The sequence below is a fragment of the Hetaerina americana genome, unplaced genomic scaffold (genome assembly GCF_022747635.1).
Source record: "Hetaerina americana unplaced genomic scaffold, ioHetAmer1.1.p SCAF_91, whole genome shotgun sequence".
In the NCBI taxonomy this organism is placed as follows: Eukaryota; Metazoa; Arthropoda; class Insecta; order Odonata; family Calopterygidae; genus Hetaerina; species Hetaerina americana.
The window spans coordinates 1,336,309-1,364,153 of NW_027287550.1; the positions used below are offsets into that span (position 1 = coordinate 1,336,309).

General features: G+C 39.2%; 1 protein-coding gene across 1 annotated transcript in view; it reads left to right on the forward strand.

The window, feature by feature from the left end:
• The window catches only part of Shrm (shroom), a gene marked incomplete at its 5' end in the record, with an annotated part of 145,907 nt that extends 119,024 nt beyond the window's left edge, over positions 1-26,883 (forward strand). The window contains 6 exons of the mRNA XM_071598242.1: positions 15,862-16,097; positions 18,853-19,800; positions 20,827-21,010; positions 21,909-22,092; positions 23,418-23,723; positions 24,112-26,883. Of these exons, the coding sequence (XP_071454343.1) occupies positions 15,862-16,097; positions 18,853-19,800; positions 20,827-21,010; positions 21,909-22,092; positions 23,418-23,723; positions 24,112-24,537 (2,284 nt within the window). The remainder of the gene's footprint in view (positions 1-15,861; positions 16,098-18,852; positions 19,801-20,826; positions 21,011-21,908; positions 22,093-23,417; positions 23,724-24,111) is intronic.
• Positions 26,884-27,845: the final 962 nt, after the last annotated feature.

The window sequence follows — 27,845 nt, forward strand, 5'->3', positions numbered from 1 at the left end:
GTATGCGCGTAGTTTGCACCCGCTATGTATACAGCACTTAGCGACCTTCTTTCATAATCTGTTGGAGCAAAGGCGGACATTGCGTAAAGCAGCAGATTAAGAACTGAAGAATAGCCGCTAATCATTAAGTTACCCATGTTGATTACATAGTCAATTAGTCAACCAAACAATAAGTGTTATGGATTAAAATAAAATTAAATAGCGAAAAATATGCGTGTCACCAAGTGGCTAAAGATAAAATTAAATATGAAAAGGAAATGGAGAAAAATATTTCGCGAAGAATGCCAATGGCACGGAGGGAGGATACGAGACAAGTACATAGTATTAAGTATGTTAATTTACTAATACATGAAAACATGTTGTATTAAATTAGTAAATGTGACCGTTTGGCTCAGTTAATAGGTTGTATGCGTGATGCTAAGAGGTCGATTTTCCAACCCGCTAAAGCGTTGCATCTTAACCAGTACCCTTATTTCCCCTTACCAATATTACGAGCTATATATTATTAAATTAATAATGTCCAGTTTAATAAGGATTCGGGGGGCTGAAAGTCAGGTTTCTTTGTCAAATATTAGCCATAATTATTCAAGAGAATACCGCAATCAGATAAGAATTCCACTTTCATGGAAATATTGTATGATCTCATGAATTATTCAAGAGCGGCTGCAATTATATTGAATTCCGTACTCGGTTCCAAGTGCTCGAAATCATTAGGAATAGGTATTGCACATGATCCACTCTCGCGTGAAACGCTTCAGATGATTAAAATGTGTTAAAATTCCGAATCCGTCGGTGCATGCCTGTTCGGCTTGGTCCAGTTTCTATACGGATGGCATCGAAAGTGAGCGACAAGAAAATCGGAAGTACAGATCCACGCCGAATCGGAGCATGGGATCGCCACGTTCGGCCGTGACCTTAATGAGACGGAGAGTCGTCCTACCGGACTCCGCGGGGAGTCCGACCCGGTCCCTGGCGTCCGAACCGCCTCTCCCCCCGCATCTGCCGGAGACCTCGAGGGTGCGAAAGTGTTTGCATCCCGCCCAGCGCGGGAGGCGGTCGCCCAGTGACCTTGTTCCATCCGTGGACCGATGAGGGAAGAGAAGATGAAAGTTTGTCGATGCTCTCTCTCCCCCCCCTCCCTGAAGCCCAGCCAGCAATTGGACTTAGCGATCCAAATGGCTGTCGCTTTGGAAGTCTCGCTTCAAGTTGAGATGTCAGTCCGTTGGGTCTTTTCGGTTGCGATGTGACCGGAGAAGTCTGCCAGAATGTAATGTCATGAGAGCGGGAGGGGTCGTTGCTGAATGGAATCGCGCGGGATTAGGAGATATTCTCGTGGCGTCGTATAGCCGAAATAATTTCTCCGAACTACGGTCGCAAGGAACCCTTCCTCCATTATTGCTTTAACTTTTCTGGTAGCCCCCTTTGCTCAAGTCCCGAACCTATTGCAAACCCCCGCATTATCATAGTTCGAGGATCATATTTTCTCACTTTGGTGTGATCATGTGTAAATTTGCTGTTAACAATGTGTACGTCGTCATACGCCACACTAAGGATTTAATATTTCTCTTTGGAAATATCTCGTTGTCTGGTTTAATCGACGTTATTAAAAGAAATTTTCATTTACGTAAGGAATGGGGTCATATTAGGAATTTAAAAACTCAAGAAATAGTAGTCTACGGATATTAAATTTCTCCGTCTATCCAAAATCCTATGTCACAAATTGCTTGAGTCATTCCGCAAAAATTCTAGGCGTTCGCGAAGAAGGTGCCAGTTATGTCTAGTCATCTATGGGTATCCGTGGAACTACTTGGGAATCAATAGCATCACTTACGGAAAGGATTTGCGGTTTAACTCTCTTCCTTACCCTGCCAGTGAACAAAACTCTTAGAAATTGCTGAAGACTTCAAATTCCAGTTGTGGGTATTAATATTATTTTTGTGTGCCATTAGGGCATTATCAAAACGGTAACATGCTGATAATATTCAACATCTAGAGTGGTAGTTCATGTTTCCTGAAGAACATTGTAAATGCGCTTAATACTGGGCAACTGAACTTCGCTTCAGTGCAACAATTTCATGGTGTAAAAAGCATTCGCCTTGACCAGGCGAATGATTTTTACACTCTGAAATTGTTGCATTGAAATGCACATTTGCGGATGACTCAGTTAAACGTTACTGTAGCGGCATCTATCGCAGTTTCTTTGGATTTTGAACTGCGCTTATTAGGTTATGCGTCATTTTTCGCGCGATCAGTAACAGTATGGATTAAAGAGGAGGTATAATTGAGTGGAAAGGAGTATGACTATGATTGGGAAAGAAAATGGTAACAATGGTATAGTAAATTTATGTAACAGGATGGTATACGATAAATCATTGGAATGGACTTCAAATGAAAATGGTAAGGTTCAGTTCTTAGAGCACACAATTTAGGGCCAGGAAAATAGCTTGAAATTGCCTTGAATGCATACAGTCGTAACAAAGGCAAATGAGCCGATTTGTAACACGTGAATTTCTATCTTTGACGTACTCGTCTCCCCTTTCCAAATAGGCACTCTCTTCTGTAACGTACAATTTGCATCCTTCATTATTTTTATTTGATGATCTAGAAGTGATACCTGTAGTTGGCCAAAACAATTCCTCCGATGACTAACTGTTTTAATGAGTATTTTAGTCGCCCAGTTTGGCAACCATTTAAATGGTTCTGTGATTATCGCTATAAATTACGCATGCGCGCCGTTGATTATTGAGTGATATAATTCAATTAATCGCAAGGAAAAGCCAAATCCGTCGGGAGTACATATTCCTCGTAGGCCTAATGGAACTTCTGGTTTGACCCACTCATTAAGCTGTTTGGGCATGTGGCGTCTCTCTCTATCCCGCCTTTCCCCCCGTTCACGCGCGCAAAAGCACGGCCGCGAAGCCATCTGGCGGGAGGATGGTCCGTTAACGATCTTCAGGAGCGAATTTTGTTTTTCACCGCGTGAAGCCGAGTGATGAAAAGACACGTCGAACAAATTATCGTCGCTTGATCGTTTTACGAAAGAGAATGTGTCCATTTTGATTTTCACCTCTTGCACCCACCCACCCCTTTCTCTCCATTCACTCCCCATCTCGCCGTCCTCAAGTTCCAGTTTGCGATCAAGCCGCGAGGACGTCGTTCTTGTAACCCCACCTCTTAGACTGGGGATCAATTTGCATGCCTCCATCTAAGGCTTGGGTGTTTGTAAATATTATCAATTGTAAAAAGTCTGATGCAAAGGCCAAAGTGTTGTTTTCGGATAAATGTGAAATAGATGGAGCGAAACATTTTAAGAGAGATTTAACGAAGATATTAAAGTAATCCTCAAACGTAGAAGGCTAAGAAGTAAGGGGTCCTACTTTTCTCTAGAATAATTGTTAATTGATTCCTTGAAGGCGAACTGAGAAGGTGACGTATGCATGTACGTAATGCGTTTTAAAGAGCAGAGGATATCTACCCGTCAAGCCCTTCGGGTAACTCACGAGGGCAACTGAGGAAATAGCATTTTTTTTAGTAAAATGAGGTTGAGTTTAAGTTACCCCTCATGGCGAGATTAAACGATTTCTCTTTCGCATAATTGATTTTCTTCGAAATAATTGTGTAAGTGGCACATTGTTCAGAAGATGACCATTCCAACACCGTCGAAACGTTCTCTGTCGTGGCAGAGGCTCGGACGCACTAAGCTTTACGTAATGCTGCGAAAAAGATTTAGCGACGCGTTACCCCATACAATTTCAATCGGTGGCCAAGTTCCCCACAATTGACGCAATGCTACACTACTCTTAGAAATTCACCGACCGGCTTCCCAGGATTGTGTCCATTTGGGGACATTGTGTGCTTCTCAGCTATGTGGAACAAGATGAGTGTTCATGTGCGCTTTCCAACTAGTCAAAACGTGAATTTCTTGGGAATCACACAATTTCTGTCATAGCAACACGAGGCTTCCGTGAAAATAAGTTTCCACGGTGTGCTTATTTAACAAGAGGACGAAAGAGCATACAAAATCAGGTGGCTTAGCCTGACGCAGACATATACAAGGGCTTTCTTTTTCCTCGTTTCTAACCTATTCAAACATATACTTGCGTATGAAACATTCCTTGAAACACTCTAACCTCTTGCAGGTAGTCACTTCGTGTTTTTATGCCAACGGACTTCATTCAGTTTCTTCATTCAGACAGGTATGCCGCGACCGCATCTATCTTTTAAATTAAGTGATGCTCTCAAAACTTGACGTCCAATGCATTGTCATCGTTCACGAGATGTTTACTAAGTTTATGGTTTCCAAGTAACATCATTAACAATAATTTTCGATGAGTACGTGTTAGATCGCTGAAGAGATGAGTGTTTAATGGAACGTGAGTGCCAAGTTGTGTTTGGGTTGTGTGTAATTCACTGCTTTGATTGCCAAACTTGTATCAAAGTGACAACAAATCGAAATAAAGAAAAAACTTTAGAACTCTAAGGGGTCGAACTAACAACTGTTGGCATTGTAGTCGGGCGTGGTACCCCTCTTATTCAAGTCGTATAAACTTAATATCCTTTCCTAAGAGAAATGGATTTCTCATTCACCTCATTGTCGAAATTTTCTAAATTAATATATCTTCTGATTTTGCGAAAATACATACGCGAGTAAAAAGTGTCTTCTTCAGCGGCATTCAAGCTATTACACCTATAGATAGATGAAAGATTTGGTTAGCCGTTGAAAATAAATACGTTTTTACTTGAGAAAAGATTCCCGAATGGACAAATTCTTCGACGGCCCAAGCAGAGATTAGTTTCTTCCTTTTTTCCTTAATTGCAGTAATTTCAGGAGTGAATTTTCTTTCGGGTCGGCTGTAGTATTGCTGTATTTTCCATATTTTAAACATTTCAGCGTTGGAGTGACTAAAAATTTGTTTCCGTCATCTATTCAAAAATTGACTTAATGTGCCTGGTGGACGTCATTTATCTGCCATAAACGTGGAAGTGTTTTGTTATCGGTTCGAGTTTTTCGACTGTCGGCTATCGGTCCAATTTGGATGAACAGGTTTTGAAAGACGGAAAAAAACATTTAAATTTTTAAATTTGTAAGTTTTGGCAGAAGGGGAAAACTTTTTCAAAATTTCTTCCACTTTGGTCGCAGATAACAGCATTGTCGTCCTCGAGCAAGCGTAATGCTATCGGAAAGCGATCGAATGTGACCAGTCGCTTTATTTCGTTTAAGTGTAGATACATATGCGGATAGAACAGTTCGAAACGCGACTATTTTACCAACCTGGGAATGCTGTGAAGAATTTGCTCGAGCGACCGCTACACTGGAAGCATTTACACGAGCGCTCGCCATCGGTCAAAGGCCTCGGTCTCAATTCTGTTTCACTCCTAATGTGTTTATTTTCTAATACGCACCGCTGGGGCTTCGGCCTAAGCCTTCCGCGTTTTGTCATCCTATGGTTCCCATAGGAATACCGCCATCCCTCGCAAATTCTAGTGCGCCACCTGCCTTTCACCTGATTCTATGCTCACGTGTCCTGAATTTCAAGTTGTTCTCGGAATTCCCTCCGCCAGCAACGATTTCTTTATGTCTGGCGGTAGCAATTAGACTTAATAATCGTCTATGCTGTGCGATAGGTTGATTGCGTCAATAACTATTCGCAGCACTTTTTTTTATTCCGCAGGGCGCTGTATTGTGATGTTTCTCTCAAGGATCTTAGAGAGTCTGTTAACAATGCGACAGGTCTTTTCCATAGCCCCGAGACTTTTATTGTAGAGAATTCACGAAACCAATAATATTTTACGGCGTTGATATCACGTGTTTCCCCTCTTTTACAAGGGTATCCGAGGTATTATAAAGTACAAGAATGATTTCCTTTCCGGTTTTTGCCGATGCTAGGTACCGGGAAAATTGTTGAGATCGCCCTTAATGATTTTACGGTAACTAGTTTCGCTGGGATGGGCGTCGTTGTGATTATTTCTATGGCATCAATAACTTGCAATGGATATAAAAATGCGCTGTCGATAAGCGATTTCGATTCGGTCGAGTTACATATATAATCGGTTAGTCTCAGAAATAAGCCCTTTGTCGCTTAATCCCGTTAGTTAGTAATGAAGTAAACCCTGGGAATCCATAGTCGAAGTTTACGAGATTCATTTTTGCTGTGCTTTGCTGTTTTCGCACTACTATTTAGTCCTCCGCTCGCAAGTCGCTGTCACACACTGGCCTCATCATGTGTTTCTTTTTCCGTTCCCCTGGATTGTTTTTCACGCTTTTCACCAAAAGTATGTTTGGTCGTGACTGGGATTCTATGTCCCATTCTGAATTATTGAACCTGGTCCACAGCAGTTCAGACGGTGTCATTTTGAAATCCCATGCTTGGAGCGAGAGTGGAGGAGTTTGATTATCCATTCATCGCCGCTTACGCGGAAACAGAATTTATCAACTGTTAAGTAAGAATCTTTTGAGTTATGAAACATCGCGCTCCCACGAGAATTGCGTTGCGAATGAACCTGGCGTTAATCCGCGTGGGATGCATCGCCTTAGCATCGTGAGCTACATTCAAGTGGATTTGAAAATTCTCTTACGTCAAGTAATTTGTGAACCCCAAATTTTAAGTGGACTGTTACATTTTACGATGGGATCTTTTGTTGATTTTCCTCCAGGAAGGTGCAGGAACTCAGGACACGCATATGAAAAGCGCAACTTAAATCCAGAAATATAGCCCAATATTTAGTTATTGTTAATAAAAATGGAGTCAATACAGTGTTATTACTTCCCAACACAAGGCTAACTCTGACTCTGGAGTTTTCAGAAAAAATGACACACACACGCACAGATATATATATATATATATATATATATATATATATATATATATATATCTTCGAATATATATATATATATATATATATATATATATATATATATATATATATATATATCTTCGAAATGGAACGCTTTTCGGCGACGCACAAATATATAAAAACACGGATGTAGATTTTTAGAATTTAGAGACACAAAGAAAGGACACTCACAATTTGTTATTTGACGTTTCGACAGCGCGGCTGTCGTCTTCAGAAAGTGTCAGTGTCTGTTCAGTGTCTCTATATTCTAAAAATCTACATCTGTGTTTTTATATATATGTATATATATATATATATATATATATATATATATATATATATATATATATATATATATATATATATATATATAAAGTATATATGTACTAAATTCATGTAGCGTTATTTTCGTCTAATGACTGCAAATTACTACGGTTCTTGGTTTCAGAGGCTAAGATATTGATTGCGTATGGTGACAAGTGGCCTTACTATTGCAATGCTCATATATGCATGCATGCGCTGTTGTAAACGCTAGATAATGTCTCGGTGTATTTCCATTTTCCCCGAAATCGGCAGCGGAAGTGGTGACTTCAAAAGTCTCTTAGCACTCTTGTTCGAAAAAGGGGCTATAGGATCCGGTACCCAACTTAACACTCTTTTGTCTGTGACCATGCCAAATGGATCATTAAACCGTGTCATACTTGGCGACACATTAGAACGCTGTGCGGCCATGTCGCGTGATTCGGGGCTCCTTGGCCAGCTCTGCCTATTTCTGATTACTACCATAGGGATTGTTAATGTGCAAGATTTCCTTCGGTTTTCACAATATTTTTCTTGCCGTTTAGCACATATAAACGTTCCACTCTTGCTGTACAATAAAGCGGTATTAGTTTAATGAGTACATTCCATAGAGACCGTTGCAATAATAATCCCAATGCCGGTGAAAACATTTTTTTTTAGAATCACACCAATTAATTTTATTTTCGTAGTTTTTCTCCGTAAATATCTGTTAATCATTTTTGTCCTGCTTTTAAAATACGGCCTCGCAAATTAATTTTCAATCCTGAGAAGCATTTAATAAGATTCGCCTGACAAGAGCCGAACGGAGACGTGCGTCGCGCATTCCTTTTGTTTCGGAGTTTCCGAGATACGCGTTCACCCACTTAGGATTCCTTTATTGGAACCAAGTAAGTTATGAAGACATTTCGATCGCCTCTGGTTGAGCGTTCTTGTGGAAACCACCCTTTACTTAATTGCTTTTAATAAATAACTTAGCTTTTCTTTCTGCAAACCGATGAACATTAAATTTTGTGACGTACGTACAAGTAACGGCATACAAACTCGACGGTTAATTTTGCCGCGTATAAGCGAAGTTCGCGTTGGCGGATGCGTTATAGCAATGGAAAAATTTGATTTGCGAATAAAATTATGCTGTCGTGCATACAAGAGCGCTCTGACACAACATTTTCGACATTGGGAAGTGAGCGGCATTATTACATGCGATTTGTAAGATTAATGAGATATCACGGTAGCAGTTGACTGTTTCTATTTAGCCAAAATCTTTGCTAACGAGCCATGCTGAAATTAAAAGTAATGGTAAATCATGAGCATAGTTATAACTATACCTTGTGACGTTGTTCTGATAGTATCTTGACTGTACGTACATGATTTAGAAAATAGCTCTACGTATTTTAGTTGAACTCTGCTCGCTAAGAATGTCTTCTGCTTCCATTAAGCTTATTGCCCTACTGAAAGTCAGGGAGGTAGTATTAATTCTTGAAGTAGAACGTTATGAGTGAGAATATGTAGTTATGAACAAGTAGTGCGGCCCCAAGAAAATCAACTCTTCGCAGTGCGTTGTAGGCCTCTGCGAATTATGATGTACAAGCAATTTCCAGACCGACACTTGATATAAGGATATATTAACCATGCTGGGAAGACAATGTCACCCAGTCATTTATCCATTGATTAATCCATTTTCTGCCTAGGTACCCAAGCCGGAAATCCAATCCGCTAGGCCAGTTAGAGACGCTGAAAAATGTGGGATAGGAATGCCATCAACGCTCGGAGGGGTTTTTACAAGTACTTGTATGTAAGCATCGACCATATTCTTCATGATTACGTATTCTGTTTTCGTTTTATAACTTTTTCGCGGAAATCCTTCGCGCGATCTCAAGGATTGGTACACTAGTTGATGCATTTAGCTTCCCAACTTCTGCGAAATACGCACAGGTTTTTAAATCGAAAAAGCACATGAATCACAAAGATTATATGCTAATCTTAACAAACAGGCAAGATTGACGAGAACAGATTCAAAATTAACTGTAGCAGCTACGAATGACTTAAATGTGTACTACCGCCCACCGTTAGACATTTACATGACATATTGATAGAATTGAACTCTTACGGCTGGTAATATTGAATGAATGTAAAACTCCAATAGCCGTAAACAGTTTACCTTTCTAAACAAAGTACAAATGAAATTAGTTGGCTAACGCCACAAGTCAAGAAGGGGTAAAAGGTAAAAAGGAAAGGGATAAGAAAGGTGAATACGTGGCTATTGGAGTTTTACATTCATTCAATTTACATGGCAATTTTACCGTGAATTTTGAGTTCCCTGCAAGCTACCGCTAAGGCGTGTGGCAGGGGGATAAAGGATCGCATTCTTTAGCAGTGATGTTGAAAGTGTATTGTTACTCCCATCTTATTACAGTAGGAGAGATCATGCCAATAAAATTAGAGAGATTAAGTTTAGAACAGATTTATTTAAGGTATCATTTTTCCCGCGAACGATAAAGGGATCAGAATAACATTGCCCGACCGCCGAAGGGCTAAAAATATTCGGGTCAAAATTAGCCTGGTGTGTATTCACCCCCTGCCATACACCCTAGCGGTGGCTTGCAGGGTACTAAAATATATATATACACTATAAAAAATGAAGCTATTATTGGGCAGTGGCTAATGGTGCCGTGCCAGATTATACGAGCATCATATCGTGTGTCCAAAGTGAGGAGCAATCGTACTTGCGGGTTGTTTCCCGGCATGAACAGGTGAAGGGGGCACGAGGAATGATCATTTGAGATTATTTGCTCTTCTAAAATTTATATTAATGAAATTTGGCCCGCAGTTCCGCCAGCAAAGCAGGCCGAAGTTTCGTGTTACCGTTTTATGTCATAGTTTTTCTCGGACACAATATTTTCCACGTGCGAATCGGTAATTTGGACGATCGGTTCGAATCGGAGCCACCATCCGAGAAAGAACGTTGATTCTGGCTACCGTTTTTGGTGCTTTTGTTTTTAACCGGTTTATTTGCTAATACAGCTCCGTGTCCTGCTTGACATTCCGCCATGTCGGACGACCTCAAGGGGCTCGCGGCACGTCCTTGCCGTCGGCGACGAAATATTTGGCTCGCGTGGGCGTGGGATCGTGGTTCTCGTTTCACTGGCGGCAAGGCATTTCTTCTTGCATTCCATTCGGTGACCGAAGACGAAGCGCGGCGTTAGGTTACGCGAGGAGAAGGGGAGGCGGGAGAGGTTTGTCGTCGTCATCCTCTGGGATGGCGGTTGCTTCGAAGGTGTGGGGGGGGGAGAGAGAGAGGGAGGGCAGGGTCGTTCCTTGAGGTCAGCATCACCTGCCAGTCACCTTGCCGTGCGTGGCGTAATGGCATTCGCACTTGGATTGCCGGTGGGGTCGTCGTTTGGTTTGGGGGGGGGTGTCTCATGTTCGTTCGAATACACGGACCAATTTGGCAATGCCCTAGCTGTCGTTATGAGCTCTTTTTAACCCCACTTCCGGTAGGAAATGATGATCCGTTTGCAGGGTCTAACGGTCAAGTATCCGGCGAGGGGAGACGAAGGGGTAACCCATAATTTATCGCTGTAATCTAATTGACATTTCGGGCCGGAAAGTGACGACGGAATAGTCACTGGGTTTGAAAAAGTTGTTTGTTTCTCTTGCAGCGTATTTTTCCGAAAAGCATCAAGGAGGTAGAATGGGAATCGAGGGACACAAATGAAATGATTGTGAGAAACAACAGTTTTGAAAAGGAAAGTTTCCAGTTCCGAGTCGTGGGAAAATTCCGTTCAATTAGAAATAATTCATTTATGTGGTAAACAAATGGAAAATGAAACTTTGTGAATAAATGGTAGATAAGCCCTAGATTGAATATAATTGTTACACGTGGTGGAGGCAGGAAAAAACTTCCCTCAAGAGTGATCTTGTGAGCTTGTCATTTAAAATCTTTATCCACCAACTCAATTCGGATTTTAATTTTTTTTTAAACATAACATACTGTGACTTTCACATTCACATGTAACAATTTTTAGCAAGTATTCCTTCCTACATGTAATAATAGAGACCATATCGAAGTCAAATATTGTATTCGGCAACAGTATCAAGGAGCAACAGTGACCAGAGAGTTAAACGTGTGTAATAATAAAATATAAGTATATCGAATATCTTAAGTGGTCAGAATATTTTATTATACTAGTTATTATGGCACAAATGAATTTTCTCTACTGAGTGACTAATCGTTACTCTTTTAAAAAAGGATTGCGTGTATTCGTTACGAATTTCTAAACCATCTAATTCCTAGGGCATCGAATCGTAAGGCACCATCGTGGAATGCACTAAACTCAGCTTAAATCATATTTTCTTATCCTTTGCACATTTTTACTTGTAAATTGCTACCAATGGTCACAGTATTTTTGTTGATTGATGATAAGTAATTAAACGTCAAAGTAGACTTTCTTTTTCGATGCAGTTTTCTCTTTCTAGAGCATATGAATCAGGAAAGGGTCTGTCTTAACTAGTGTAGCTGGGGCTAAAGGTTTTTTCCCTTCCTCATTCAAAAAACAGAACATTTTTCTTTTTTTTCAATTGAGATGGTGGTAGTATTATGGCATTATCCTCGTGGTCCTTGAGTGGGAGTGGCAAAAATAAGAACTGGGGGCCCTCTCAGTATTTAATGGCGAAGGTATAGTATCTATGAGAGAGGTCTAGTTAAGCTGATAGTAAAGAATTGGTATCCCAAACGAAGTGGTTGTACAGGTATTATAGATAAAAGCATATCCATGAGCGTTAAAAGATCTGAACATCCCCGAAATGACCGTTTCCCTGTTTGGTTAAAAAAATGTTGCGATGAAAATGTCGCACTGTTTAACTGAACACGTCCTCCTCTCTAGATACGAGGCGAAACTCACTTCGTTGGTCTACGCGTAGTTCAGATGACAACAGCATGTATAGTATGTTTTGTTACCTTTTGGGAAAATCTTGAAAAAGCTGCATTAGAAATATGACTGAATAATGCATCCCTCAATATTAATTCCTGTTCACATCGGTGATATGAAACTGCTTCGTCAAAGAGAAGACTGATTAGCTAACTAATGGTTACAGCAAAATTATTGCCTGCTTAAAAAGTGTTTATTGAATAAATCATTCACTGAAGATTGTTTGAAAACACTCTTCATTGGCTGATAATTTGATTCAATGATTTATTAGGCGATCCATGTGTTAAATAATAAAATTATTTTGTTCGTTGGTTTTGTACGGAAATGTGTACTATCTTTCTCAGAAATCCAATAATTTCACATTTTTTTCTCTTAATTATTTCTTTCTGGTATGACCACCAGAGATAAGTGTTCAATCGCAATCCATCTCTCTTACTGATAGGGCTTTATCACAGCAAACGCGGTGAATTCGTCGCGATTTATCTCGTGTAAACATAAAATAGGTCTGAAGTATCATTCGATCGCATTCGGATGGTAAAATTGAACGTATGAGAGCATTTCTCTCGGTATATTCTCTCTGTGTGATTGGTTATTCTAATATTTGGTTCTTTGCATTTTTTCAATATCTTAATTAAAATGTATTCTTCTTTTTCGGTGACTAGCTGCGATTATTGATGCAATTGCCGCTGGGAATTGCTTATGAATCGTAGTTCGGGTAATATTATGGAAAGATAAGTTCACCGTTCATTTATTTTGATAATATTTTTACCGAAAACGTGATGGATGGGTGGGTGGATGGATGGATGAATGTGGTGTTTAAACCCACGTCAACGTATGAGTTCTTAGCGCTGCGCCACCAGCGTGAGGTGACCATGGTTGGAGAGAGGTAGGTGGATTGATTACTCTCATTCGATGGTAAATGAAGTGAAATGTGGAATCCATTATTGCCTACGCGTTTCGCTTCTTCCATTGTTATATGCATCCGATTTAGTCTAAATTATCTCTTATGCAATTTCGATCTGCGAAAAAAAATGGATTCAAAATCTCAGAGGTTACCAAAAATCGCCGATTTGTATCTCCCCTTCGAGGAAGTCCTCAGTTTGAACCAATCTCTCTTCCCCTCATCTTGATGTGTGTTGATCGCTTTGATTCGTAAAAAAACCATCTCAGATCTGCACTTACCCGCACGACAAATTACCGATTTACTAGCGGACTTGAAATTCCCATCACCTCGACCGCGTAGTCGTCTTCGATCTCGATGTTCGTGCGATTTTAATACAATTCGTATTGATTTCTTAGAGGTTGATGAGAGGCATGCGATGTTTCTAGTGAATCGATACACGTGACGCGATTCTTTGCCATGAATCGCCCAGCTCTAATTTGAAACCACATCCCACCCCACCCCGCCGCTCCGAGCATTCCTTCGTTCCCGGCTAGACCGAGGCTCCCCCTTCCAAGCCGCCTTGGTTCCCACCGCTCTCCTCGCGTCCCGCGCCCTGTCCTCGGGCCAAACTTCGACGGGCTACTGAAACGCATTCTTCCGACTGCACGCGTCGCGTGTGCTTGCTTCGGAATGATCCCTGGTTCTACGCGCGTCGAGTCTTATTTCCCGTCATGAGGGGCAGCGAATGGGAAAGGCGAGAATTTGTCCAGCAGGTCGACAATCGAAATTCGGGAGAAAAGTGAGTGGAAGTGGTGTTCTGCGATATTTTTTTGAAACTTAGTTTGATTAGTTTTTGTGTATGTGTTTGGCAGTGGGCGTTCTCAGGCGCACTTGCTAATTTGTGTCTCGCTAGTGCTGAATTTCATGGATTTGGTATTCATCAATACCTGAGGGATGGCCTCTACTCGAATGGTTACGAGTGTTTGGCTGTCGATTGTTAGGTTTCCCGGTTCGTATCTGGACGGTGCCCCCGGATACCTCCCAACTGAACCCAAGTTCTGTGATTGATTGGGTTATTGTAAGCGTAACAAGGGGAAAGCTGTATGCGAAGTGACTGGAACCTGGGTGCTTGTATATTTTGTGATATGCGTTTCAGCCATATGCCATTGAATTATAAAACGTTTAGCCCAAATCATTATCAAAGACAAAGATTACGGATCCGCGGGTGTTTTCGCTAGACCCACGTAATTGTACGTACAAGCTGTGAAAAATCTAAAATGCTGGGGATAGTGTTGTTGCCGCCAAGATGAGCTTTTGTTGGTGGCAAAAGAAAATTCAGGATTTTCATGTGTTTATTTCAATTCGCGAGTTTTCGTTGGGTTTAGTGGAGAGTAGGGGAAGTTAGGGTTCTAGAGCCTGAATTCCGAGACTCGCGGCACCACTGTCGTCTGCCTACCGACTGAATGTTTCGCTTAAACTGTTTTATTATTTGGGGTAGCGTGTTTCTCGCCACTCGCTAACTCTACGGCTCCCATCCCTTTTCCACGAACCTCTTTTATTTCGTATTTTTCTCCGGAGAGGTGAAAGTGTCCACCCCACGAGAACAATTCAGGTAAAGCGACCTGACGCGAGCGTGAGAAGATTACTTTTTCCCCTAACTGGCTTGCCTCACCTGCTTTCATGAAGACATGGTTAAGTAGTCTTTCTCACTACCTCGCTCTTCGACGGAACTGATGAAAATTCGTATGTTATAATAAAATCAGAATAGAACGCCTGGAGCGCCATTCGGGGCGCGACGACGGTCGAGATGATGCCGAATGCAGGTGCGTTATTTCTGTCCAGGCGCTCTCAACGGAATGCTTACGTTTGTTTTCATTCTTTTATAGCCCTTCCATTGTTTTATTTTCACCCGCGTCCATGACTGCGGGTAAGCCCTGACCGTGGTGACGCACGTCCCGACGGTTGCCGAGTCAATTGTTGCTTCGTCGTGAACGGTCATAGCTACTGAACCGCTTGCCCCTGCAGAAATGAAAATGAGAAATAAAACGTGCATTAGTGCGACCAAGTTTTCCATCATGAGCGATCCATAATCACTCAGTGTGTCGAACCGGCGAAAAAAATGCTTTAGGAGGCCTTAGAGTTTACTGTAGACATTACAGACCGTAACTGACGTGCTTACGATGTTTTTTCTATTTCTTCTAATCTCATAAGGCCCAATTTATCACTTTCATGTAGGCGTAAGTATATGATTTTGTCAATTTTACCCTATCCCCATAAACAGCCTCCAACTTTGCTTTTATCTCCTCGATTTCTTCCCATCCAAAAACAAAAAGCGAATTACCGAACGGCACTGCTCTTTTCCATCTTAGCGGAAATCACGAAACGTCTTGCTCGAATGGCTGCTTAATCCAAACTAACCTTTAAATCAGTCTGAAATTTGTTTCACCGTCGTTTGATAGATGACAGCACACGATGATAACATAAACTTCCCTCAGGAATGCCCTTTGTCGTCAAACGCGGGTACTTATTGAACCGCCCTCGTATTGCAAGATTTTCCTAAACAGAATGTTTTTATGTGTAATTAAAGCAGTAATAAAATTATACCAATTATTTTCAATTATTCAATTTTTTCTTGGATCACCAGTGATATTTTATTAGTTTAGGCAGAATAATTTATATAAATAGGCAGAAATATTTATAAAAATGACCTTTTTTTAATAACCTATGGAAATTGTTACTTTTGAGTATTTTTAATAGTTTCAAAATCTTAAATTAAAGCGTCAGTTGCATAATTTCTGGTCTATGGTTTTTATCACACTCAATTGCTACATTTCATCGCTATTACTTTAAAATAAGTTAGACTTAATGTAAAGAAAGTGTTCCATTAATGTAACTTGAATATATTTGTCCTTGCAGGACTCAGTCCAAGTCTTCATCTTACCTGTCCACGTATCACACTCATCATCTCCAGCTAATGCATCGCAGGGGTTCTGAGAAAGGAACACCCAACTTCGAAGGTAGCTACAAGAGGACTTTGTCCCCACCATCAAGTGAGCTGCTTCACCTGAGCAAGCAGCCTGATACATTGCAACAGTGTGGTTTGACAGAGTCAAACAGTGAGAGTAAAAACCAACACCATCAACATGTGCCTGGTTAGTAATTGAATATAATTCATTCCCCTTACATTTTGAGAATGTCTTTAAATATAGTTTTGGTAGTTAAAAATAAGAAACAAAATCTATTTATACTTATTTGGCCACCTTTTCCCCTGTGGATTTATGTTTCATTGCTTCAATGAATTAACAATTGAGGTAAATATATACTTAAATGCTGTTTTATTGTGCTGTTTTTCTTTAATAAAATGAAAAGGACCAAACATTTAGTTAGTCTAAGAATTCATTTTCAAGCAAGGTTTAGCAAAATAGTTTAAAATCATAATTAACAATCAGTATACCTAAAGTCAAAGGTTCCAAGCCATTCTAAATGTTAAATGATTCAAATCCCAACTAAACTTATACATAGATATAGAATTAATTAAATATTGTAACTCCAAAGTGCTGAGATTTTCATTTTGGTTATTACTCATTTTTATATAATTCATACCTTATAGCTTAATGAATTACTTAGCCAAGCCCAACTTATATGTGCCACACTTTCATATTTTTACATCAGATGTCAGTAGCAGGACACCAGATGTTTCAATAAGGAAACAAGTTTGTAACACTAGTAATGCCATTTCCAGTAACACTGGTCTCATACTTCTGGGAAAGTATGCATATTTTGCATTGCGGTAGCTTTGAGATTGTGAGTACTTCATGGGATCTCAAATTCCAGTGCACAATTGCACATTTGAATCACTAAGAAATACCTGTTTCAGATTCATAATATGTTAGCTAATTACTTTTTTATCACCTAGTATAATAATCTTTATTTTTATCTATTTTTTTAAATTACCATGGTTCATTCCCTGAAATCAGGAAAGGCATTCCCAGTCTAATTTATATTTTTGTGCTAATATACAAACATGGACCATAGAATTACACCCTATTGCTGTGACTAGCATTGCACAAAATATCCTTAAACCCATTATTGTAATAATTTATGTTTTAGCTTTGTATATTTTTTAATTTCTCTTAATTTCATCCAAAATGCCTATTCTTTTTTTCCCTCACCTCGCTTTCCCCGAATTTTTCTCCTTTGTTATAGCTCTGCGTCCTGTCTTCGTAGGAAGTATCCCTCTCTCTTCTCTTACATATCTAAAATGCCATATTTGGTTTTCATATTATTATTTCCAGTTTTCTTCCTATCCACATCTCAAAGGCCTCTAATCTGTGCTTATCCTTCTGTCTTACTGACCTAGTGTCTGAAATACTACCTTGATCAAAAATTTCCCGGAATTTATTCAGAAAATTAAAAATACAAGTTTATTCATCTAAATCTATATTGTCCCCTTCAAAGTAATCCCCATCGACTGCAACACACTTATGCCAGCGCTTGATCCAATCCTCGAAACATTTTTTATATTCGGTTTTCGGTATGTCCATCAGTGCTTCCTGCGATTTTTCCATTACTTCCTCTCGGCTGCTAAAACGCGTTCCCCGTAATGGTTTTTTAACTCGATTGAACAGAAAGAAGTCACAGGGAGCCAAATCAGGTGAATTCGGTGGCTGTTGGATGGTATTTGTTGCATTTTTCGTCAAAAAATTACGAATAATGATAGCACTGTGCGACGGTGCGTTATCATGGTGCAAAATCCACGAGTTTTCTGCCCACATTTCTGGTCTCTTTCGGCGAATTGCTTCACGCAAACGTCTCATAACGCCCAAATAATACTCTTTGTTTACTGTCTGGCCTTCTGGCAAAAATTCATGATGCACTACACCGTTGTAATCCATGAAAACCGTCAGCATTGCCTTCTTTTTTGACTGAAAACGACGTGGTTTTTTTGGTCTCGGCTCATTTGGTGAACGCCATTCACTTGCCAGATGTCTGGATTGCGTGTCGTACTCATAAACCCACGTCTCGTCTCCAGTAATGATCCTTTTGATGAATGTGGGATCGGATTCAGCCTCGCAAATCATGTCTTTTGCGACGTCAACACGGTCTCTTTTTTGCATGAAATTGAGGTCTTTCGGCACCAACTTTGCTGCTACACGACGGAAACCCAAATCATTAACCACAATGTCTTGGGCGGATCCATAGGCAATGTTCAAGTCCTCCGCTATTTCTCTGATGGTTAATTTGCGGTTATTGACCAACATTTCTTTTACTTTATCAATTTTTTCACCGACTTTCGATGTCGATGGTCTGCCACTGCGTTCATCATCTTCGATTGACTCACGACCACTTCTGAACCGCTCGTGCCACTGGTAAACGACCGTTTTTTTTTAGAGAATCGTTGCCGAAACACTTTTCCAACATTTCCAACGTCCGTGCGCCACTAAATCCGTTTTTTACGCAAAATTTAATACAAGTTCGTTGTTGCAAATTTAAATCCATTTCTGCAATTGTAAAAAATCGCCAACACACACAGAGATAGATGTACTCTTGGCTACGTAACTTTTGCAAATGTCAAGTTATGACACTAAGATTTAAAGGGAATATCAACAACAGATGTACCAATTTAACAAAAAAAACAGAACTCAAATCGGAACGATGGGAGCGCCACACGGTGGTTATTCCGGGAACTTTTTGATCAAGGTAGTATACAAAACTATGCTCTATGCATGAAAGTTTTCGGTAGTATTTTCTTTACATCTTTACTCAAGGTCATCTTTATTGTCATCAACTCTTATAATATTGTAGAGCTTCTTTACCTGATTCAATTCTTCTTATGATGTCTCCATTAGTATAAGGTGGAGTTACAAATTTATTTTTAACGGCTCCATGTGATCTTTTTAATCTTAGGATGGGAAGAGCGTGTGCCAGACATGGCGGGTGGTACACTGGGAAGCCTCAACAATCCTAAAGACATCTGTGAAACCGTGGGGATGAAGGGTGGTAGGAGAAGCAGACTGGACCATTCTTGGGTTAAGAGCGAGGCAAGCTGGAGGGATGAGACTGGGATTACTGAGAGGAGACTGGATGAGGAGGATGGAACAAGCGAGATGGATGAGGGTGAAGAGGATGGGGAGAGAATCAGGAGGGGCCGGAGAAGAAGGGGCATAAATGGACGGGAGAACGGATCTGCAGTTTTGGCTGGCAGTCAGTCAAGGTCACTGACAGCTTCTTCTTCCTCGTCATCCTCGTCCACCATGTCCTCCTTCTCCGTTTCATCCATGTCCACGTCTTCCCTGCCCGGAATGTCCTCGCTAAGATCCCCCATGTCCCTGGCTCCCTATGAGGCCTCTGCTGATTCGTGGGTCATTAGTCAATCCAGCCCACCGACACAGACAGCAGAAAATGATCAGTCAGTGTCGTCATCTGGGAAGGCCGATGCAGCTTCACAGACTGAGTCCCTTGATGAGGGAGTGGAGGTGGAGAGAAGGGACTTGGGGGGAGAGGAGAAAGGGTCACTGGAGGAGATGGAGGCAAAGAAAGAAAGGGTGCTCCCAGAGGCAGGGTTTGCCAGGAACACACTGGTCAAGAGGTCAAGCTCGGAAGGAATGAATGGGGCCATAGAGAATGGGACCCATGCCCCAGCCACCCCCCCACCTTCCTCCCCACCTCCTTCTCCCCCCAAGTGCTCCCCACCCGCCAACTCACCCCCTCAGTTGTCTGTCCCCCCCAAACCAGTCCCTGTGGTGCCTCCCCCGCCTACATCCCAGTCCTTGACGGAAGAGGCTGAATGTGAGAGGTTGTCGAGGGATTTGGTCAGCTTGCTCCCACCCACGGACAGATTGCAGGGAATATTAGGTGAGAATCTTTAAAAATCATTTTTGCTTACAAAGCCAGAAGCTTGTATGCTCTGCATACAAAAATACATGATACATGAGTGACTATTATGTTTTTTATCTTAAAATTTTGAAATATCCCATTTAATCAACTAGATGGCTGTCAAGCTGAATTCCCCTTAGGAGCTAGACTCAGTGAAAAAATTGAATTTGGATGGGAACTAAAAGATTCATCAAGCTCTCCTTAACAGTGGAGAAAAAAAGGATTAATCCTGGTCTTCTAAGACAGGTTTTAAAAATCTTTGATCAAGGCAGTTCTTATGTTAATTGAACCCTACTCATCATTTTGAAATAATGGATACTATTTTTGGTTTAAATTTGGATCAAGAAAATGAGCAAATACTGGTCTCATTATTTTCAAAGAAAATAAAAATGCAGGGATAAAATGAAAGTTAATATGCATTGAATTTTTTTTTAATTAATGGATATTTTCTTTTAGAATTTTTAACTTCACAATGGGAACATTTTATATTTAAACTACTGAGGAATTCTTCTTCAGAATTTAAGATATTATTTCATTCACAGAATTATTTGACATTTACTGTGTGTCTGTATTTGAGTGAGATAATTAGTAATACTCTATAAATATGTTATTACTGTTACATGATGTGGAAGTCAAAGTAAATTTTATATACTTCAGAGTTAATCAGTCTGATGAAATATAAATAATGAAAACAGATTGATTTTTCAGTGTTTAGAGAAAAATTAATCTGCAGGCAAATGATCACTGAATTAGCTGTTACTAAGAAAATACCTGTTGCATATTTTTTCTAATTAAGCATCCTAAACAAAGCTCAGAAATATTCTTGACATGCCTAGAGTTGGGAAATGAGATGTTCTGAAATTAAAACATGATATTATAAAGAAATTCCACATCAAACATTAGTGCCAGAGTTTATTTCTTTATAATTGTTTTTGTTGACAAAATATGATTTTGGGTAATGCTGTGGACTATACAACCCTTAAATAAAAATGTTATTTCTTTCAGCTCCAATTCCAGACCAGAAGAGACCCACAGACTATGTCAGTGGGCTATTTCGTCTAGATGTTGCTCCAAGACCTAGGTCCTCCACAAGTGCCTCTGTTAACAGGCTCTTAGGGTCAAAGTCTTCAAAAAGCAATGAAGAAGAAAGCCATGACTCAAACACTGAAGAATTGTCTAAAGTTGAAAGGTTAGTTGAACATTAATGGCATTTCTAGTTTGGCAGGATTACAGGAGCTATTATAAAACAAGGTTAACTAGTTACTCAATGAGTTTCATGGCTCATTGTCACTGTAGTTTACTTATGATGTGCATTAGAATAAGTATTGATATTCCATAACCTGATCTTAACTGTTAATAATTGGTAACATTTTGTTCTCGCATTTTGTTTTGAAGTATTTTTTGTAAGGGGATATTTTCTACTTTGTTTTATGGGTTTCTTATGAAACTCTAATGGTTGTAGGCTATACCCTCAATTTAGTAGTAGTAGTTTTGAGGGGAGGCGACCGACAGCTAAGGTCATTTGCGCCATAGGGGAAGGACAGGAAAGGATGAAGGGTGGAGAGAAACCCGGCGTCGGCATTAGCCTACTCTTTACGAAAGGCGCCAAGGGGTCCGCGGCTTAACGTCCCGTCCGACGGACGGCGTACTCACTCAAAGTGCCCTCCACAAAGCACCTCAAGTAGGGATCGAGATACCTCTGAAAAATATTCAACACCGCCGGGATTTGAACCCGCGCCCTCAAGGTGGGAAGCCAGTACGTTAGCCCCCGCACCATCTCGATCCCCCCTCAATTTAGTCAATGAGTAAACGAATACAATGATAATTCATTAACATATTTGGTTTATCAATTATTCAGGAAATACGAAAATAATAAAATAATAAATCTTTTATGAAGTAATTGCCTTAAAAATTTTTCTAAGATTTTCATCATGGAAGAAAATCCTGTTAATTTATCGGACTTATTTCACCCATTATTGATTGCTGTCTCTTGATTTGAAGGCATCTCTCTCTCTCATACAAAATTAAATGCCTAATCCCACATTGCATTACTCATCTCTAATATTCCTATGTAACATTTTAATTAGTAGGTGCAAAACAAATTCAGAAGCTGTCAAAAAAGAGAGGATAGAGGCTCCACTTCCAGCAACATCGCCATACTTCACTACATCTGAACCAAAGGCAAGATTTCTTGCTCGGTATGGCCGGGATGTAGGCAGTGGTAGAACTGGCCTTGAGCAGACTGATACTCAAGAACTTCAGCGGAAAAAGGTAAGTTAGATCACTTCATTCTTTTGTATTATAAGTGCTAACCTTAATGTTCCAGAATGGAATGAACAGCATAGTTGCATTGGGCTCATCCATTGATGAATTTTACTCTTTGGTTATTGTATTGTGCTTGAAATCATAAAATCAAAAGTGATTAGAAAGAAAAAGAGGAAGAAAAGAGGTTTAGTGAAGTATGTTGTAATCAGTTTTCTTAACCCATCAGTTTTCACAATTTTTAATTAACTTTTTAATGTTTTTAACAACTGTGCTGGCTCATTTAGATAATTGAGTTCCTGGAGAATTTACCGAAAGCCAACATCTGCACATATTTAATGGGAAGGCTTAGGTATCATTCGTTAAGGAAAGAGGTTTTGTGTTAATGGAAAATAAAGTACTTGTCATTTTCTGGAGTATTTCATGTTTAAATTGGGACAAGGATTTGAAAATTTAAGAAAAAAATAGAATTACTATCAAATGTGGTCAAAAGGTGAGAAAAATAGAATGCTTCTTTAGAAAGGGACATTGTTTGGTCGCTTAGAAAAGTAAAATCATAGCCTAGCTGTCTCTCTTTTAAAGAATTTTTTTAAAGAATTGATGTCTATAGTTAATCAATGCCAATTAGCCCCATGGCTATGACAACATATATACTGTATGTCCTATGCAGCCAGCTACAAGGATATATTACTTATATCACCTCTCGATTTGAATGTTATCACTTTGCATTTGCCACTAGTTTGTGGTATCTGGTAGGCATGTGACGAGGAACTTAAGGGCAGATAATCTGGAGTGTGGAGTAGTACCCAGTTGGTATGGTGTCCAATGCCTTTCTTCCTCCCTTCTTTCCTGTTTTCTTGTTTTTTGGCTCCCCTTATACTTGTATTTGCAGTGTAAGCATCCCAGAGAAAAGTTAATATAATATGCTATTAAGTAAGTGTCATATAAAAAAATATTGGATGAATGTTAGCCTAGTGGGTACAATAAGCAAATGACCAAAGGATCTTGAGTTTTAAACCAGATCCAGTTGGATTCTCACAGTTAATCCAAATTGGGAATTTTCTGGTTATCAGGATTTTGTTGGAAACAACAGGTAGTGACTTGGGTAGGAGTTAGCCACCACGTCATTGTTTTAATCCATTATTGTTTCAAGTATTTCTCAAGCCCAATGGTACATGGTTGCCTCTCACTTATCAACCAGCCAGCAGCCTCAGTAAGAATGACAGTAATGGAACAGCAATTTCGTTGAATAAATTCTTAGTTGAAATAATTTTAATTTCTAAGTCTAAATCTAATTTTCTTTGGGATTACATTACTTTTCTTTTTAATTCAAGGAGGAGCTGATGAGCCGCCTTAGTCGGAAGCTCGAGGTCCTGCGAGAGGAAGCCATAGCTGTGAATGAGGAAGCAGCCCTCAATGAGGATCTTGGAAAAGGGGTGGCCAATCAACTTGGACAGCTTGCTTTGCCACATGAGTTGTCCCGCTTCAAATTGCATGTTGATGAGGTTGGGAAAGTAACTAGCCTTCTGCTTGCCCTCTCTGGTCGCCTGGCAAGAGCTGAAAATGCCTTAGCATTGGAGGATACAGCCTCACCATCAAATGGTCACCTCAAATCCAGCCTTTCATCTGGGGAGGAAAGGGTATGCATTTATGTGAAATTATGGATCGACTTATTTCATAATTATAGTGTATGCTTAGTTGTACATACTTACATGTATAAACTTTTTATCCCTTAAGGCTATCTGCCGGGAATGTTCAAATTTTTGTATTTGTATTTTCATAATTTTTAAACTTAGTTTTCTTAATATTTCCAAAGATAATTTGCTTCATTTCTGTTTTATTCCACTAATTTGGCTTTTGCATTGCCATCACATACCACTCTTTAATTCTATGGTATTGGCCATTGAATTTATTGACTGACTGAATGAAGGGAGAAGAGCTTGTTTAGAGTTAGGAAATGGCTTAAATGATGAAAGGTTTTTTGAAATTTAATTTTACTGAAATGGTTTTTCTATTTCCCTTAAACAGAAGGCCCTGGAGGGGAAAAGGGACAAATTGAGAGATCAATTGGAGGAAGCAAAACAACTCAAAGCCAGCATAGACCGTCGCTCTGGTAGTGTCTCTGCAATGCTGGCACGTTACTTGGACCCAGAAGCATTTGCAGATTATGGGCACTTTATATCAATGAAAGCAAAGCTAATAGTTGATGCTAGAGAAGTGTCAGATAAGATCAAACTGGGAGAAGAGCAGCTATCAGCTCTTAGGGAAACTTTGCTGTCGTCATCATTTCCAACTAGTACCACTAACACCATCTGCCAATCCAATGCCATCTCGTCAACATCAGTTGAGATAACTTCATCTCCATCTAGTGTTCCTGAAAAGAGTACTACCATTTATTCTGGGTCAACCATTGTTTCCCATAATCCTGCACCACTTACTGCAGGGTCAAACTAGATTTGTACATCTCTTGTAAATGTCATCTCTTCACTGGGGATGTTTTCTGCTTTGTAATAATACTTTAATAGCAAAAATACATCTATTTTGTGAACTTTGTTTCTATGTTATATGAGTATGCCAACCATGTATTCCTAATTCTGGTCATTGTATGTATCATTGTGGTTGTTTCGCTTGGGTACATGCTTGCTGGAATGCAATGCTTGCACTTTCAAATGTAACACTTGCATTCCAAGGAAGTAAACCTGTATTATTTGAAAGTTGGATGTATCATGTATGGAGTATACCTTATCCTCACCACCCGATTTGCAGCAGAATCGGGAATGGCTTGAGTGGTGTTAATTCTCCACTGTAAAAAAAAGTCCATCTTCCAGCCTCCACGTTTGTGAAGTGATATTTCATAATTTGGGAGGGAGATGTTATGTTTTGATGCTTATTAATATTATTGTTGTAATTTACTGGTCATGGGTGCTATTTTTGAGTGTGTGTGTGTGTGAGAGAGAGAGAGAATATTCAGTGCTTGTGTGTGATATCATTGAAGGACTGCCAATGAAGAAAACCAAAATAAATCTCCCTGGTTTCTTTATTTTGTTACTAATGCTTTGATTGTTAGGAGAACTTTGTGTTATGCCACAATACTAGTGATACCTTCTTGGAAACTTGAGGAGTCGATGACCAAGTATACAGCAACATCAATAGACAAAAATAACTCCAACTATCATTGGTAGAAAAAGATAAACTCTACATACAATATTCCCCATGTGACATTTTTACTCAGTCTGTGGAAAACCAAGTGTGCACAGTCCATGATGAATTATAGTTGTGATATTTGGAACTGTTGACTCTAACTGATTATGCATTTCATGGCCTGTTTCAGTCACTTTGTGTGATATGTGATTGTGAAAACATGACTTAGTAGTCCCAATATTGGCATTGAAAAATCAATTCAATGCTTCTTAGTATAGGTAGACAGTGCCATGACTGGGTGTATGTCTACAAGAAATCAAATTTTGCCAAGACATATGGTGCTGAGAAGATCTGATCCATAGTTTAAACTCGTACATTGAAATTGGAATGTTTAGATGTTTTTATCAGTAAGGCTCATTAATTATTCAGTAATGAGCATTATCCTTGAAAGGAGCTCAGTCTTACTACTCAAATATTGTGTTAGGCTTTTGTTGATAGCTCAAGAAGGCCATTTTAATGTAGTATCCTTTTACATAAACCTATTATTGCATTTTCTTCCTCATGCTTGGATCCTAATATATGTTGTACATGAATATTTTTTGCATAGACTCACAGTAGTGCCCCGGAATGAACAAAAGTATTGCATAGGAAAATCAAGTTCGAGACGAGAGCATTTAATACAAAAATCTAGTGCCTATGCCATAGCAATGACAGCACTAATTTTTTAATGCTGTCAAAAGGAGTAGCACTGCTCCACCTTGAAACTCCCATCATTGAGTTCATTTTATAATTATTTTGGAGCAATTTTTTTAAAATTAGCCTTTGCAGTTATTGCTACTCATAATTATGGAGAATAAATGAGAGCATCCCTTTGCTGGAAATTGTTTCATCATTTTTACTTATCCTCTTCTATTTATCTTCTTTCTTTTGTTCAGCTGAAAGTGTTTTAAATAAGAGTACCATCAAAACTTTGTATAAAATATTTCTAGATGTTGTGCATGGAAATATAATTTCAAAAAGATCCATTTTTGCCAGGGTCTTTTGCATTGAAGATATAAATATGTTCAACTCTCTAGAGTTTTCAATTGAAACTCCAATTTTATAAGAATGTCATCGAGTGCCTTTTATAACCTTTCAATTGGGGCCAATTGAAATATATTGGCATGTCATACATGTCCTCTGCAATTGCATGGGAATTTTTTTCATAAAATATTCCAGTTACAAACAAGAGGAAGTAAATATATTTTGTGAAACATACAGACAGCAGTTTTAGATTGGTGTACATAAGCACAAATACATAAATACATATTATACATGAAATTGGAAAATGCTTCCTTAGCTTGTTCAAGATCCATATTTTAAAAACTTCATAACATACGACTGCCTTCTACTGTACCATCAGCAATCAGATACATCAATTTCTATTTTATGCTCTATTTCTGATAAATCCTTCAGATATAAAATGTGAATACAGTTATGATCACTAAAGAGCTCAACATTTCCACTTTATATTTAAATTTAGAGTCGAAGATTACTTGAGCCTGCTAACTTTTTGTGTATGGAAGTGGATTAAGTATTTAAAATTGTTTTGTAAATAAGTACATTCTGTGATGGTAAAAATCCATTGTGTAGAAATATCAATAAATTTCAATAATAATATCAAGCATTTATTTATTTGATGTTGATGAATCCTCCTCCTATGAGTAATCATAAGTAGAATATCCTCAAGTCCTCTCCTCTTGAACTACACAGAGCATCGGTTTGTTTTAAGTACTTGATTAGCAACAAAGATCAGATTAGTTTGTATTATTGGACGATATGCAGCTACCTTATGTGGTCATTTGATATTTTTATGGAATGAGTTTTTGATGCAATTATTGTTTAATAATTTAACAAATTGGAATTTTGTACAAAAGCTACTTCTGCTCAATCGATAATTTATGGCTGAGGGTAGTGTACTTGCGAGTTCTTGGATGCAAATTCTGTGCCAGGAGGCTAGTCACTAACCTCTAGAAGGGTAGGAATAACATTTTTATTGTTCACTGATCATGCATATCCTCTAAGTAAGGGAGTCATCAAATAAAGAGAAAAGTACAAAATACAGGTACATTTCAACACGATGACCATGCTTGAAAAAAAATATACATTGTGTAATAAAAACACAACGCATTAAAATTGCTAGTCATTTAAAAACCCATCCAATGAATAATAGTGCTTCATGAGAAGGTTCTTGAATTTCAATTTGAAAGAAAATTACTATGCTTAACGCTTGTCTTAAGTTGATTTTACATTTTAATGCAATTCTGTTTTTAAATCTTATTTATTTAATGACTTGTGACATGAGTGATGCAAAGAAGCTAATGGATATATATGACCAATGATAATACTTCACAAAATAGAGCCAACGATGTCTGTGTGAAGAGCACAACAGACTCTCCGTTCCCCACTCCCACCTGTGCAGTCTGAGACATGTACAGGTTGTGGATTAGCCTCCTGTCCCTCCAATCTATTCCTATTTTCTGCAATATACTCATTAGTTTTTCCCAATTAACTCTTTCAAATGCTTTTTCGAAATCTACTAAACAGGCAAATACGTTCTGATTGTATTCTTTATTCCTCTC